This window comes from Fukomys damarensis, unplaced genomic scaffold, assembly GCF_012274545.1.
Source record: "Fukomys damarensis isolate Sample0158 unplaced genomic scaffold, DMR_v1.0_HiC HiC_scaffold_10, whole genome shotgun sequence".
NCBI lineage: Eukaryota > Metazoa > Chordata > Mammalia > Rodentia > Bathyergidae > Fukomys > Fukomys damarensis.
Genome location: NW_022900922.1, coordinates 12,570,291 through 12,585,219, shown reverse-complemented (window position 1 = coordinate 12,585,219; position 14,929 = coordinate 12,570,291). Strand labels below are relative to the sequence as shown.

General features: G+C 34.4%; 1 protein-coding gene across 3 annotated transcripts in view; it reads right to left on the bottom strand.

Annotated features, from left to right (window-relative positions):
* Arid4b (AT-rich interaction domain 4B) overlaps positions 1-14,929 on the bottom strand; it is a 146,675-nt gene that overhangs the window by 65,565 nt on the left and 66,181 nt on the right. For all 3 annotated transcript variants that reach the window (XM_010621972.2, XM_010621970.3, XM_010621973.3), the window contains 3 exons: positions 11,741-11,820; positions 8,883-8,974; positions 557-695 (listed from right to left, as the gene is read on the bottom strand). In XM_010621972.2, coding sequence (XP_010620274.1) covers positions 557-695; positions 8,883-8,974; positions 11,741-11,820 — 311 coding nt within the window. The remainder of the gene's footprint in view (positions 1-556; positions 696-8,882; positions 8,975-11,740; positions 11,821-14,929) is intronic.

Here is a 14,929-nt window from a genome sequence, read left to right as displayed (position 1 = left end):
TAATAATGAAGTACAGAAGTACTTCCTCACAACTACACAAAGATAATGTTGAAAAAAGAAAAGTTCTAAATTCAACCTAGGACTTACAGAGGTGTAAATTTAGAAAACACTAAGTAGTAAGTACGTATATAAATTTATAGTAGAGAATGAGGTAATGTATAAATACAGTCATGATTATGTAGGGAGTACCTAAAGATAAGATTAAGGTCAAGGGAACAAATGCTTTGGGCATTTGCTGAATATAAGGAAAATGGAGGTCAACCAATAGTATGTTCTTTAATAAAGCAGACTTGAAATAAACTTGGCTTTAACAAATTTTCTACCCAAAATTAAGAGAGCATTATAATCAACTCTGGTATACTCAGTTATAGAGATTCTGTTTCTTGAGTATCATCAAGAATTCTTTATACTCAGAGTTTTGAAAGTAAACTCTGTGAACTTAATGGTACCAGAAATATTACCCCATTTTATACCTATGAAAAAAACTAGTAAGAAAATCTATTCTGCATAAATTTATATAGCTGAAAATTAAACTTTTAATTCTGAAGCTACTCACCAATGCTGGAAACCATAATGCTTTCTTTTTATCCAAACTAATGTAATCTACACATACAACTTTGCCTAGCAGTTCATCAATCTGTTTCCTATCATCATCATCGTCATCACTGGAGGATGATGAAGACTCTTCTTCTGGTCTAGGGAGAGAAGAAATAAGATATTTGCATTTATCTTCACAAAGAGTTAACAAACCAATAAAGAACACAGGTATTCTAATAAGTCACACATGTGTAAATACCGAATAGTTTCTCTGGTGTGAATAATCAGCAATAATACATAAGATCCTAATAAGATTACTGACATTTAGAAATGGGAAGAAAGGAGCTAAAGGTGTAGGGAAGGTGGGATGGGTAGGGGAACGGTAATAAGGGAAAAGAAAAAAATGTGAGATAATGAAAAGATGAAAATAAAGTGTTTGTAGATGGGGAGGGGAGAAGGGGGTGAAGGGAGGGCAGGGGTAAGGGGAAAAAATGAGAATCAAGACTTGTCATGTAGAGGTACAAGATCCCAACCATGAATGTAACTGTACTGTATCCCTAAAATGTACCAATAAATTCAATTAAAGCTGGAAAAAAAAAAAAAAAGAACACAGGTATTCTAGCGCTTTTATCACATTTCCTGAAACGTACAAAATGGCTAGTTTAAGTTTTAAATATATTCCCAAAGTTCTACTGAATAAAAAGCAAGGGTATCTTCAGAAGAAAGAATATCACATTCTTAAATATCTTTCAGGTCTATTTACTAGTTTTTAGAAAGATTATGAGAGAAGATCAGAAAAAAAATGACTGGCTCCCAAATCCTCAAAAAGTTGAAGGTCCCATCCTAAACATGTCAGTTATATATTAAAATATCAGATTACAGGCCGGGGATTTAGCTCAGCAGTTCTACTGCCTGCCTTGCAAGCACAAGGTCCCGAGTTCAATTCCCAGCATCAAAATCAATTAATCAATCAATACAATATCAGATTCCAATCTCAGATTTTAGGAGTTGGAGAAAACTATTTTATACTCCTTTGAACCAAGCTAATTCTTAAAATGGAGGCAGCAAATTTTGATTAACTGGAGGTTACAAGGGGGAAAGGTAATCTGGTAAGATTTAACTACTGCTATGCTATCAAATAAACAGAACAAAAACTAGGTATTCATAAAAGGTATACAGAATTCCTTTGTATTATGTTTTGTCTTGTTTTGTTTTTGGTACCAGGGATCAAACTTGGGACCTTATACCTGCAAAGCAGGCAGCGGAACCACTGAGCTAAATCCCCGGCCCTATATTATGTTTTTAAAATGGCTTACAGTAACACAATATTGGGTTAGCAAATTAAGTAAAGTAAATCTAAATAGGAAAAAAAAAATACACACACACACACACACACACACACACACACACACACAGATACTCTTTTGAATCTGGCTCTAACACAGTCCACAATCAGTCCTAAAGATTTCTAACAACTGACTACTAAAAATGCCAGAATAGGGCCAGGGATCTAGCTCGGTGGTTCCGGTGGATGCCTGCTTTGGAAGAGCAAGGACCTGAGTTTGATCCCCGGCACCAAAAAAAAAACAAAACAACAACAAAAAAAACAAAACCAAAAATGCCAGAATAAGCAAGAACTCTAGGAAATGTTGACTAGACAGACTACTGTAGATTGTTTTTGTGAAATAAAACAATAGCTGATCTCGATTACCCTACAAAGATAGTGAATGACCAGTTTCACTGATCAAAAAAAAAAAAATGCAAAGTGATATATAACTACTTTAAAACTTTAAACATGATTGGGGTCAGGTGTTAACTCAGTGGTAGAGCAACTACTTAGCATGTGAAAGGCCCTTGGTTTAATCCCCAGCACCATAAACAAACAACAAAAACTTAAAATGTGATTTTAACTATCTGGTTCACTGCACCTTGTCCATCATAGTCTTAGTCTGTCTTTAATGCCTTTCTTAAGGCATGACAATATAGCTTTACATATATATATTTCAATATGAATATAAATAAAACAAAAACTATTATGATAATCTTAAATATTTTAGAGTGATATGGGGAATACCACTACTTGATTTTAATGATCAAAGAACTTATAAATTGTTTCCTGGTAGAAACCAAGAAAAATTTCAAAGTCTATTACTGAGCACAATTACTGTATTTCAAGTGGCATGTGAAGTTTAATTTCTACTTAGAAAGCAATAATAGGAAAACCCCAAGGTGTCCTTATTTCAGCAGAGTATGAGACCCTACACATGGACACACAGCTTGGAGAGTGACAACCAGACTTCACAAGTCTGATTTCTACTTGATTCCAAAGAGCTTCTCAAGGATGATAACTTTAATCTCTCAACTTCGTAACAGCTGTAGAACTCTGACCAAAGCTAACACCATAATTACAGCTATTTCAAAGTAGTCAAAGAAAATTTATTCAGCTGGCATTTTTATGGATAACCTTTATACTATTATCATTAGCAAGCTAGAAAGTACCAATGTCAGAGATACTATATACCAAGCTCTGTAAAACACAGAAAGAGAAAATTGTTTTTTTGCCTAACAAGGGTATCTGCATCTTTATAAAACTTCTAACTTCCTAAGACTTAAGTATTAATACTTCCAACTCCAGAAAGTTTTATTTTTTAAAAAATTGCTGAGTTTGTCTAACATGAAACATCTATGCACTTACACTGTCCACTCTCAAACCATCACTTCATGTATATCAGACACTCCTCCTCCTCTTACCTACTCAACATTGTTTCCAGCCATGTTTCCTTCTCTCCATGTTTCTGCCTTTACCAGATTCTGTCTAATTAGCATAGTATTATTTCTATAAATTCACTGTTACTTCTCTATCTTAGAACAAAAAGTCTGACCTCACTTTCCAATCAGCTCTCACTACCTCAATTTTCTACCTCCTTTTTCTTCTCCCCACCTGCATAGTCTCTCTCAAATGCCACCCCAGTAAGGCTGCCCTGACTACCTAGGTTAAGATTACAACCCATTTGCCTATCTTCCTTTTGCCTTGTTATTTGTATTTCCACAGCATTTAAAACTTCTATCGTATTATATACTTATTTATTCTTTATTGTCTCAAGTACATGAATAGTGTTTGACACAGCACAGATGCTCAGTACCTGTTGATGAAATAAAGTGATCCACTTCTTTCTACTATGGTAATTATGATTTTATTTTATTCTGATCACAAACATATATAACCAGTGTAAATTATACAGTATATCTAAGGCTCCTGTAACTTTTTATTTAGAAGTGTTTAGCCAGGGAACTTTATACAAAACAGCTATTCAATAAACTGACAAACTAAAATAAACAGCATAAAAAAAAATAGGCTGGAATGAAGTTCAGTAGAAGAGCATTTTGCCTACCATATATAAGGCCCTCAGTTTGATCCCGAGGATCCTCATTTTCAAGGGAACAAAGGTACAGCCAGCAGAAAGCCTGACCAGTCTTTATTTTCCTCTGAGGATGTTTCTTTGGTAGCAAGATACTTATTTATAGAGCCATAATAAAGTAATACTGTCCCTATGAAATAAAATCTGATAGGACCAATGGAAACAGATCTAAATATATTTTCCATAATACACTAACAGCTAACTGCCTAAAGTTAATCATAGTCACTGTTCATTAAAAATTAGTTGTAAATCAAGAAAGAACATCAAATAAGACATATGCCAAAATAAATAGTAAATGATGAAATTCAAATACAAAACTGAGTGAAGAATTTCACAGGTCAATCTTTGAAGTGTAAGTCTAACTGCAATGATCATTCGTTATTTCAGGAAATTATGAATTTCATACTTTGTATATTAGTAATTCAAAAGGTCTACTAAATAGGAAAACTGAAAATGCATAGGTTCTCAGAAATTGAAACACAAGAATACATAGATTTAATAATAAATGGGTTTTAATCTTTTTCTTAATTTTTATTAAAAAGGAAATCCTTGCTGTGAATGTAGGTCAGGCATATAGCACTTCCCTAACATTTAAGAGTTAAGAAAGAAACTAGAGCTGAGCATGGTGACACCTGCCTGTAATCCCAGTACTGAGAAGACTGAGACAGAAAGATCATGGTGAGTCTGAGGACAGCCTGGGCTACATGGTAAAGTTAAGGTCTGCCCGAACTCATTGCAAAACCCTGTCTCAAAGAAAGGCAAAACAAAAATCATTTAAGCTTCATTTTTCTTCTTCCTTTTATGAAAGGGGAAAAAAAAAGCAAGTACAGACTACTTTCCTACTACAGATGTTGCGCATATACTTTTTGCCAGGTTATCAGAAAAAAATGAGGAGTATATGAAATTATTTCCATTAATTTATATTTTAGACAGTATTAACCTTTGCACACAATAAATTACAAGGAAAAATGCAATCAAATCAGACATTACTTAAAAGCATCAACAGGGCTGGGGATTTAGCTCAGTGGCACCACGCCTAACTCACAAGTACAAGGTGCCAAGTTCAATCCCTGGTACCAAAGGGAAAAAAAAAAAAGTAGGATTAATGGAAGGCAGAATATAAATAAAAATAAAAAATTCTAGAATAACTAGGGACAGGGCTTAAGTGACAAATGTATTAAAAGCTGCTACAAGCAAACAAAGGTAATGACACATTTTCTGCAACAATGGGAGTCCTAAGAATACTGGGAAGAGACAAACTTACTTATCTTTATACAAAAATACATTTTTTATGGCAATCAAAGAACCATAAAGAAAATACTTTTCAACAGAGTAAATGTAGCTGGGTGTAGTGGCATAAGGCTGTAATCCCAGCACTTGCAGGCTGAGGCAGGAGGACTACCCACTTCAAGTTCAATGCCAGCTACATAACGAGTTTAAGGACAGGTGCGACTGTCTCCCCCCAAAAAAGCACAAATGAAGATCAGATAAATGACCTAAAGGATCCAGGTCCAAGATTCTATTATAGAGAATCACTTGGGAAAAAAAAGAACAAACTTCAAGGAAAAACAATTAAGATCGCTACTTCAAACTGCAGTACTTGCTTATGATACTCATATATGGAGACCTAAAGTGCTGAGCAAGAACAATACTCTCCAATTCCATGGCAGTTAAGTGACTATCTACAGCAGTGAAGAAATGGAACTGCAAGTAAAACAAGATTACAGACAGCCAGGCGTGGTGGCACACGCCTATAATCCCAGCACTCGGGAGGCCAGGCAGGAGGATTGCTGTGAGTTCGAGACCAGCCTGGGCTACATAGTGAGTTCTAGGTCAGTCTCAACTACATAGTGAGATCCTGTCTCAAAAAACACAAAAAAAAAAAAAAAAAAAAAAAAATTACAGACAAAGGGCCAGGGATTTAGCTCAGTGGTTCCACCGCCTGCCTCACAAGTGCAAAGCGCAAGGACCTGAGTTCAATCCCCAATACGGGGGGAAAAAAAAGGTTACAGATGAAACTGGACAACTGGACTTCATTTCATAGAACAGCAATAATTCTCAGCCTTCTGTCCGCCTCATACTTTACAAGTATCCACACACCCAAACCGAACAGCTAATCTATCATTTCAGGAACAGAAAAATCACTTGTAATATTTACTAGCATCTTTACAAAGAAAAGATCAACTTGTTCCACGGCACCTTCATGTTTTATTCTCATATTCAGGAAAGGGATGCCTGAGCTAAGAAACATAAGGAGCTTTTTAATAAATTTTGGAATTTTCTGTAGTTCTGTCTGTGTGGTATTCTATAGTGTACTTTGTGTACTTTTCCACTTCTAGATGACATTGGTAAAAAGATTTTTTAAAAGGTCTAAAGGTGAGTTTTTTAAAAATTTAAAAATTCTCGATAGGTTAAAAATTATTTTTCAGACAAAGTGTAATATGGAATGTTATTTTAAAAGTTCAAATAATGCAACTAAAACCACTCTTGCCTGTCAGAATGAGCACAAGTAAAAAGAACTTTTATGAACACAAACATTTTCAAATATAATAAAGTCCTGCAATATACTCGTATTTCATCATGAATTCTTTTCACGTCCATATATGATGATGGCCAAGCATGGTAGCACACATCTTTAATTTCAGCACTTGGGAGGCTGAGGCAGGAGTATCTCCACAAGTTTGAGGTCAGCCTACGCTGCACAGTGAGTTCAAGGCCAGCCTGAATTACACAGTAAAACCCAATCTCAAAACCCCAAATAGAGAAATAAATATAAATAATGATGGTAACTGCCACTTACACAGTACAGTTTGAGTGTCTCTAATCTAAAAATACAAAATCTAAATGCTCAGTTTGGTAAGGGAAATATAGCCTGTACTTACACACAATAATAAGAATTCACTGAATTTTCACAACTCTAGGAATAAGTACTGTAATATCCTAACTTTACACATGAATTGAGGCCTGAAAAGATTAAACAACTTGCACATAGCAAGAAATGGCAGGGCTAGAATTAAAGACCAGGTCAAAGGGCTCAAGAGTTCACAATAATAGCTAGGTAAGTGGAAATCACCACTAATGAAACCATTTTGTTTTATACACTCCAACTCATTGTTCTGATGTCATCAATCACAGTTTCTTAAAAGTCAAGTACTGTATAGGCCAAGTGTGGTGGAATATTCCTGCAACCCCAGCTACTGGAAAGGCTGAAGCAGGAAGATCACTAATTCAAACCCAGTCTGGCTCCATCCCCAATATCAAACCCCCACCACCCACACACACACACACACACACACGCACACGCACACGCACACAGAAATGGTATAGTACTATGGGAAAACTGTAATGTTTTATGATAGATAAAATCTTAACTTGCAACTAAAGTTTTTCAAAGAGATATTTAAAAAATAACAATTCAAGCACTTAGTGACTATTTTATGGAGCATAACAGCCCTCTAGAAACACTAAAAACATTAACACAGAACAGTTAACAGTGAATATTCACAACAAAGGTCTTTCTTACTAATAATGCCACCATTCATTTTTTACTTAATTTTCTTTCTAGTTAAAACAATTAGTAAATGTCACAAATGGAAAAATAATAGTCACAAATCAATATCCTAAAATAAACAAGTCACCAGCAAGTTAAATCATAAGTGAGAGAAATTATTCACTTGGTAATTAAGGAAAACATTTTCTAAAAGATTTAGTTAGGAAAGAAAATAATAAACAACTCAAATCATAGGTCTAATTGGAAAATACATAGCTTTACTTATTTTTATTTCTTCAATGTAATAATTAGTTATTTAAGTTCTTCCTTCGAACAGGGACTTATTTACTATTAAACTGATTTTGAAAGTAACAAATACTCTAACCAAGCAAAAAAGCCCATGAGAAAAGGCCTGTGGAACACAGCTGATTTCAAGCCTGGGATCTATCTGTCTTTCCTGTGATCTTCGGGTTAGTTACTTCATGTCTATCAGCAGGCTGGGTTTCCTAATTCTAATAAGAATAAAATATTACCTATGTTCACGGGTTGCTGTGAGGTTGAAATTAAATGAGAGACAGCACTTACCCAACTTCTATCTCCAAAGCTCAAACACAACTAATTTACTATCTGATCTATTAAATGAAACCATTCACTTAAAACTAAATGTGTTTAATAATTTAGCTTAAAATGTACTTAAGTTTCTCCAGTAATATTTTGGCCTATGTGTAAAAAAAAATTAAGTCTAAACAAAAGACTCAGAATTATTATTAAAATAACCAAGAGAATAAATTAAAAACTACAATCCCGTCCCATCCATTTCAACTTCCTTCTGTTTCTATTTAGCTGTTTTAAATTCTGTCAGCTGTTTTTTTTTTTTTTTTTTTTTTTTTTTTTTTTTTTTTTTTTGGTAGTTACTATTAAGAAGGAAAATCAAGCACTGTAGCAAGAGACAAAGTTTTATCTATGATATTCGATAAAGGCAAGAATTCAGGGAGTTCAGAGGAGAAAAAAAAATATGCTTGGTTTCAAGGAAAGAGGAAGGGGACACAAAATAGTTCAAATAAAGGCTTGTAGCATTTCTGTAGAAAAATGAAGAATAAGCAAGACAGAGAAATGAAAAAAAAATGTTTAGGTGACAGAAAAAAAGAATGAATGAGAGCACGATATAAGAAAACAATCTAACAGGGATTAAAAACTAGTTCCACTATGAATATAGCATCAAGATACACACTGGGAAAAATTGGAGGTAAATACAGATAGGAAGTAGAACATGGAGAACATCACCCACGTAGAGAAGTCTGAAATCACGATTAGATCTGAAATTACTATTAGATCTCATTAGCATTTAGCAAGTTACAACTTAAAAATAATTACTAAAACAATCCTAGAAGGCAAAATGAATTCAGGTCAACTAAGAGTTATGAAAATGGACTTACATATGATTAGATCTTCTTCCTCTATTTGTTTTCTTTCCTATGACTGGAGTGCCAAAATGCTCAGGGTTGGTGAGTGGGAGCTGGTCTAATGTCTGTGGGTAAGAACATAAAACCATCAAAAGTTATTACTTTGCAAATGCTTTCTTGTTTTTAAACCAAATCAGTTTTAAGAACATGCTCAGATTTTGAGATTAAAAATTTTTCCCGAAAGCAAGCTAAAACATAACTTTCCTAAAGAAAATTCTAGTTTAAAAGATATTAGAAACAAAGATGAACAAGCCCATTACTGGGGGAAAAAGTGGAAAGAAATGTGGCTGCTCTTGCTACATGATTCATTACCTATTAGAAGTTTGACAAGTTAAAAATGGTTAAAAGAAAACAGCTCAGTGGAAACACAGACCCAAGAGGTAAGACTAATAAGGTTAAACTGCAGCTCAAATTTTTTCTTGTACATGGAGAATCATAATCTATAAAATAAACTATTTTCTTGGTATACTGAGTGGGACTGAACCAGAGCCTTTACACTGAGCCATACCTCGTCAGTCCTTTTTTATTTTGAGAGTTTCTCTAAATTGCACAGCCTGAACTCAAACTTGTGGTCCTCCTGCCTCAGCCTTCCAGAATGCTGGGATTTCAGGCCTGTACAGACACATACTTGGCCTCAAACATCAGTAATGGAAACAAAATTAACTATCAAGATAAGCACCAAATGTCTGAAGATAGGCTTCGGAGATGCTATGTTAGGGCCCAGGTTCAATCCCCAACATCTGGATTGATGAGAAGGATGGTAGGAGGGAGGTTAAATTCTCCTATTGTGTACACTCCTAACTAAATCTTCACAGGGTTACTCATATTTTAAAGTATTTTTGATTGTTTAACAAAGGCTTTTTCTCCTACCAATGGTAAATTATCCCAGTATAAATTCCATGTCTACATGGCTCAGACTTCCTTCTAGCAAAACATAAATGTTCCCCTGCATAGACACAAATTAAAGCAGATCCTCCCTTGAAGGTATGAAGGTTATAGATCTACTTCTTCATATTACTTCGGCCTGTATTTACCTTATCAACCATTCCAACTCAATTTTCCTGATTAAAAAAAAAGTTATTTTAGATACTACTCTGGACCAAATGAGACACATGCCTTTAATTAGGTGAAAAGTTAAGCTTTCAGGCACTCATATTAATCAACAATTGTTCATGTGTGCTACCTAAGGGAAATGAAGTTTTATTTTTAATATATATTTCAAAATATATTTTAATTAGTTTATACATACATATACACACACACACAGCAATTGCACATAGAAATGAGTCTATTACTTCACTGTATGTGCTCCAAAACTAACTCATTGTCTATATTTAAAATTTCACAGGTAATTCAACACATATTTATTGAAGACTTTTATGTAGAAAACACTGTAGGAAAAAGGAGGACCTATCACAATGAGAAAAACATGATTATCCTTATGAAACAGCTTAAAATCATATAAAGAAAATAAGAAAAGTAACAAGAAGATTATAAAACAAGGATGCAAAGTTCAAAAGGATCAAAGGATAAAGAGAACAAACTTGGGTGGAAAACTCAATTGAGACATTATAGAGACAGTATTTCTGGTGGTCTTAAGAAATATTTAAGATTCCAACAAGTATAGATGAACAGAGCCCCCCTCCCAAAAGTAGGAACCATAATTGAAAAGGCCAAGTAGCATACTAATAAAGTTAGAAGAACTGGAAAAGGAGACTAGAAACCATAGTATAGAAGACCCATCCAAATTCTAAATTTAAATAAGAATTAAATCACTAAGGGAAACAAAAATAATTTCAGAACAAATACAATCTAAGAGCTTATTAAATTTACATTAAGATTTCCCAAAAGAAACACTTTTTCTAAATGACAACTAAAAAAATTATATTTGGGGTACACTGTGCATTAATTAATACTCATAAACACACAATATTTCACCACTCCCAACATGTTTACTTTTTAAATTGCGAATTATAAGCTACTGAGTTACAAAGCTTACCAACCTTGCATTGCTGATACAACTTTCAAAGGAAGAGTGCAGCTTGCTGCTAGGAAAGTGCAAATAATAGCAATCGCTATCTCACAATGTAACAACTGTGATAATGTAGTGAAAGCAATTATCAAAGCCCCTGGCAAATATAAGAACTACATTTACTCATCTAACATTCATTCAGTTCCTCTTCTGTGCTGTGTACTGTTAAAGAAACAAGGAACAAAGTGGTGAGGAAGACAATACAAAGTTCCTGATCTTCCTGACATGTTCCAGTGAGGAAGACACATAATAACAAAATAGTAACTGGGTGGGTGGGTGTGTGGGTGTGGGTGTGGGTGTGTGTGTGTGTGTGTGTGTGTGTATATATATTGCTATTAGGAAATGATAACTGTTATGAAGAAAACTAAATCAATTTAAAAGGATGAAGAGGAAATGAGGGTACTATTTTAGCAAGGGAAGACAGGCAAGGCTTACTGAGACTAGGCTATGACTATGCCAGGTAGCAGCAGCTTGGGAACGCTTGTTGTATCTGCACATTCTGCAAGTCTTGACAGGGTACAGGTGGGTTAACAAATCAGACACCTCTATATCATAATTACTCACCAAATTTAAGAAAACTAAATAAAAGTGGCCTTCAAATAATTAAACAAGCCCAACACATTTTCTTTGTAGACAATACTTTAGACCACAAAGAATCTAGTCCTCAAACACAAGACCTTTAAACACACTTCAACAGATCACACTATGAACTTTCCTGATTAACAAGTGCACTAAAGGAGAAAGCAAATATTTACATCACTCAATACAAAATAGACATATTTATTACATAATTACATACTTCACTTTCAGCAAAATGTCTCTCTCCTTTCAGGCACAGTGATGACCGTCTCAGTGTCTTCTCATCTCCATCATCAAAAACTAAGTGAGGAAGTAAAAACAAAAACTACTGAAGAATTTTTCAAAGATTAACAAGTTAATATTAAACTATCATTTCATTTTCTTAGTGCAGATAGATCAATCTCCAGGAACAAGGGACACAAGACAAATTTATGCATTCAAACTGCCCCTACAAAATGACTGTGTTCCCATTATTTAAAGCAGGGTTTTTTCAACCTCAGCAGCACTGACATAGTGTAGCAGGCAACTCTATGGACAGCATGCTTAGCCCTGTGCACTGTACAATATTTAGCAGCATCTCAGCCTCCACCCTATATGTCAACAGTACCTGATTCCAATATCACAACCAGAAAACACTGGGGGCAGGGGGTCGCACCTTCACTAAAAAGTATTTGTTTAAAGCATTAAAATGTCTCCTAAAAAGCAATATGATGACTTGTGATGACCACTGCACAATATGTATCTTAGCCCTGTGCACTGTACAATATTTAGCAGCATCTCAGCCTCCACCCTATATGTCAACAGTACCTGATTCCAATATCACAACCAGAAAACACTGGGGGCAGGGGGTCGCACCTTCACTAAAAAGTATTTGTTTAAAGCATTAAAATGTCTCCTAAAAAGCAATATGATGACTTGTGATGACCACTGCACAATATGTATATAAGACCCTAGTAATGTAGCGCAATGATAGAGTACTTGCCTAGTATGCATAAGGCTCTGGGTTCCATCCTCAGCACCACAAGAAAAATACAAGCTACTAAAGTACTAAAATATCCTAGCAAAATTACTACAATTTTTATATTACAGACAGTATGGGGATATACTACATTCCTCAGAAATCATGGACAGAGTGTACTTCTAATCTAAATAAAGTTACCGGAACACAATTTTATTAAGTAATAATTTTACTGGTACATTTTAGATATACGTAATAATCACATTCATACAGGGAATCTGTAGCTGTACATGATATGTCTTCCTCTCCTTATTTACAAAAAGCATTGTTTCCATTTTTTCTATTTTTTTTGTCCCCTCCTGCCCTCTCATCTCAATTTTAGAAATTGCACTTTTTGCCTATCAAAATATAGTTCTAGGGCCAGGGATTTAGCTCAGTGGCACTGCACCTGCCTTGCAAGCTCAAGATCCTGAGTTTGATCCAGCTACCAAAAAACAAAAGCATATACAGTTCTAACTGGGCGTGATGGCACACACCTGTCATCTCAGCACCAGGGAGGCTGAGGCAAGAGAATTGCCCCAAGTTCAAGGCTAGCCTAGGCTACACATAAGTTCAAGACAAGCCTGAATTACACAAGACCCTATCTAAAAAAAAAAAAAGTCTCACACACACATATACACAGCTCTATAGCTCTACACCACAGGAGTGTGGTGGTGCACTTCCAATGCTTAAGATGCTGAGGCAGGAAGACTGCTGTGACTTCAAGGCCAGCCTGGAGTACATTAAAAGTTCAAGGCTAGCCCGGAATACATAGCAAGCAAGATCCCCAACTCAAAAATCAGATAAAAAGAAATAAAAACAAAAAAAGGAGTGGGGATTTAGCTCAGTGGTTCTGTTGCCCACCTTGTGAGCACAAGGTCCCAAGTTCGATCTCCGATACAAGGGGGGGGGGCTCTTTTTATGTGAGGCTTTACAGTATGTGAAACTGAGTAACAGTAAATTTTTAATCCATAGATTTTTCATGCTGTAACTAAGATACACAGTAACAGTTCTATATTTATGAAATTGACTACCATACATAATTTCTATCTATTCTTTCTACATAAAATTACTCAAGTGTAGCTTACATAAAATCAAATAATTTTTTGTTCCTAACAATTTTCCTTTATTCATCTGGGGTTTTGTCTGTCATTCTCCCCCACAAATACAACAAAACATTTATTTCAAAGCTCTATCAAATTAAGACATTTTAGTAGATTTTTACTCTCATCTCTTAAGATTATTAAAGATTAAGAATTATTATAATTTATTAAGTAACAGGAATAACTGGCTATCAATCTAGAAAAAGTATTCTACCATTATTTCAGTATTTGAAAAACTGTAGATGAAACAAAGGGCTATTTGTAAAAGAAAAGTAGAACAATAATGAAACTGAGTATGTTTGAAAATGGATTCATAACACTAAGACTAAAAATTAAAACTATAAAGGAAAAAGTGATCACACAAAATTAGGCTACCTGAAAACTAAAAAGCAGAGATAAGAATAAAGCAGAAAAACTTGAGGCCCTGGGCTTGTTCCCTGAAAAGCCCCTTCCCTGTAAAAAAGGAGCAAGAGAATAATATTTGCAAAAAAAAAAAAAAAAAAAAAAAAAAAAAGCAGCAAAATGTTAGTATGGACAATATGTAAAGAACTCACACCCTAGAAGTAGTAATAAAAAGATAAGCCATCCCAAGAAGAAAATGGAGAGAATGGAAACTGGCAATACACAACAGAGAAAAGGCAAATGAAATACTATTTGCAGTAAACAGAAAGATGTTGAATGTTGCCAGTAATCACAGGAGGAACAAATTAACACAAGATGAGACATTCTGTGTCCAAATTGTCAAAAATTTTTTAAACCTAACAATAAATGTGACAACAGTGAATAGGTAAATAAACAAGTACATTCATATACAGCATTGTCTGTGGGAGTTTTCAAAGAAGGTATTTTCACTAACTACAAGTTTTAAAAATAGGTGTCTCTTCAACCTATATCTATTTCACAGTGCATACACTCAGAAATATTAGAACAATGTGCACATAAACAAAAGACATTCAAATACAACCCACTGTAACAGCAAGAGGACTGGCAAGATAATAAAAAGTAAACTATGATGTATCAACTATTATGAAATATAATAAGAGTTAAAAGAAACTCCTGTCATACAACTGACAACTTAAATACTTAGTGCTCCTGAACTCTGTGCTTAAAAATGTAAACATGCGTATTAACTATTGTTATGAAATTTTTATTTTTTCATAAAAAATGATTAAAATGGAGAAAAAGACATTTCTGTAAAATATATTTTTAAAGCCAGAAATCAAATTGCATAATATATACATTATTTAATTTCAAGTTACGTTATGGTACACAGTTTTTAAACTGATTTTTTTTTTTTTTTTTTTTTTTG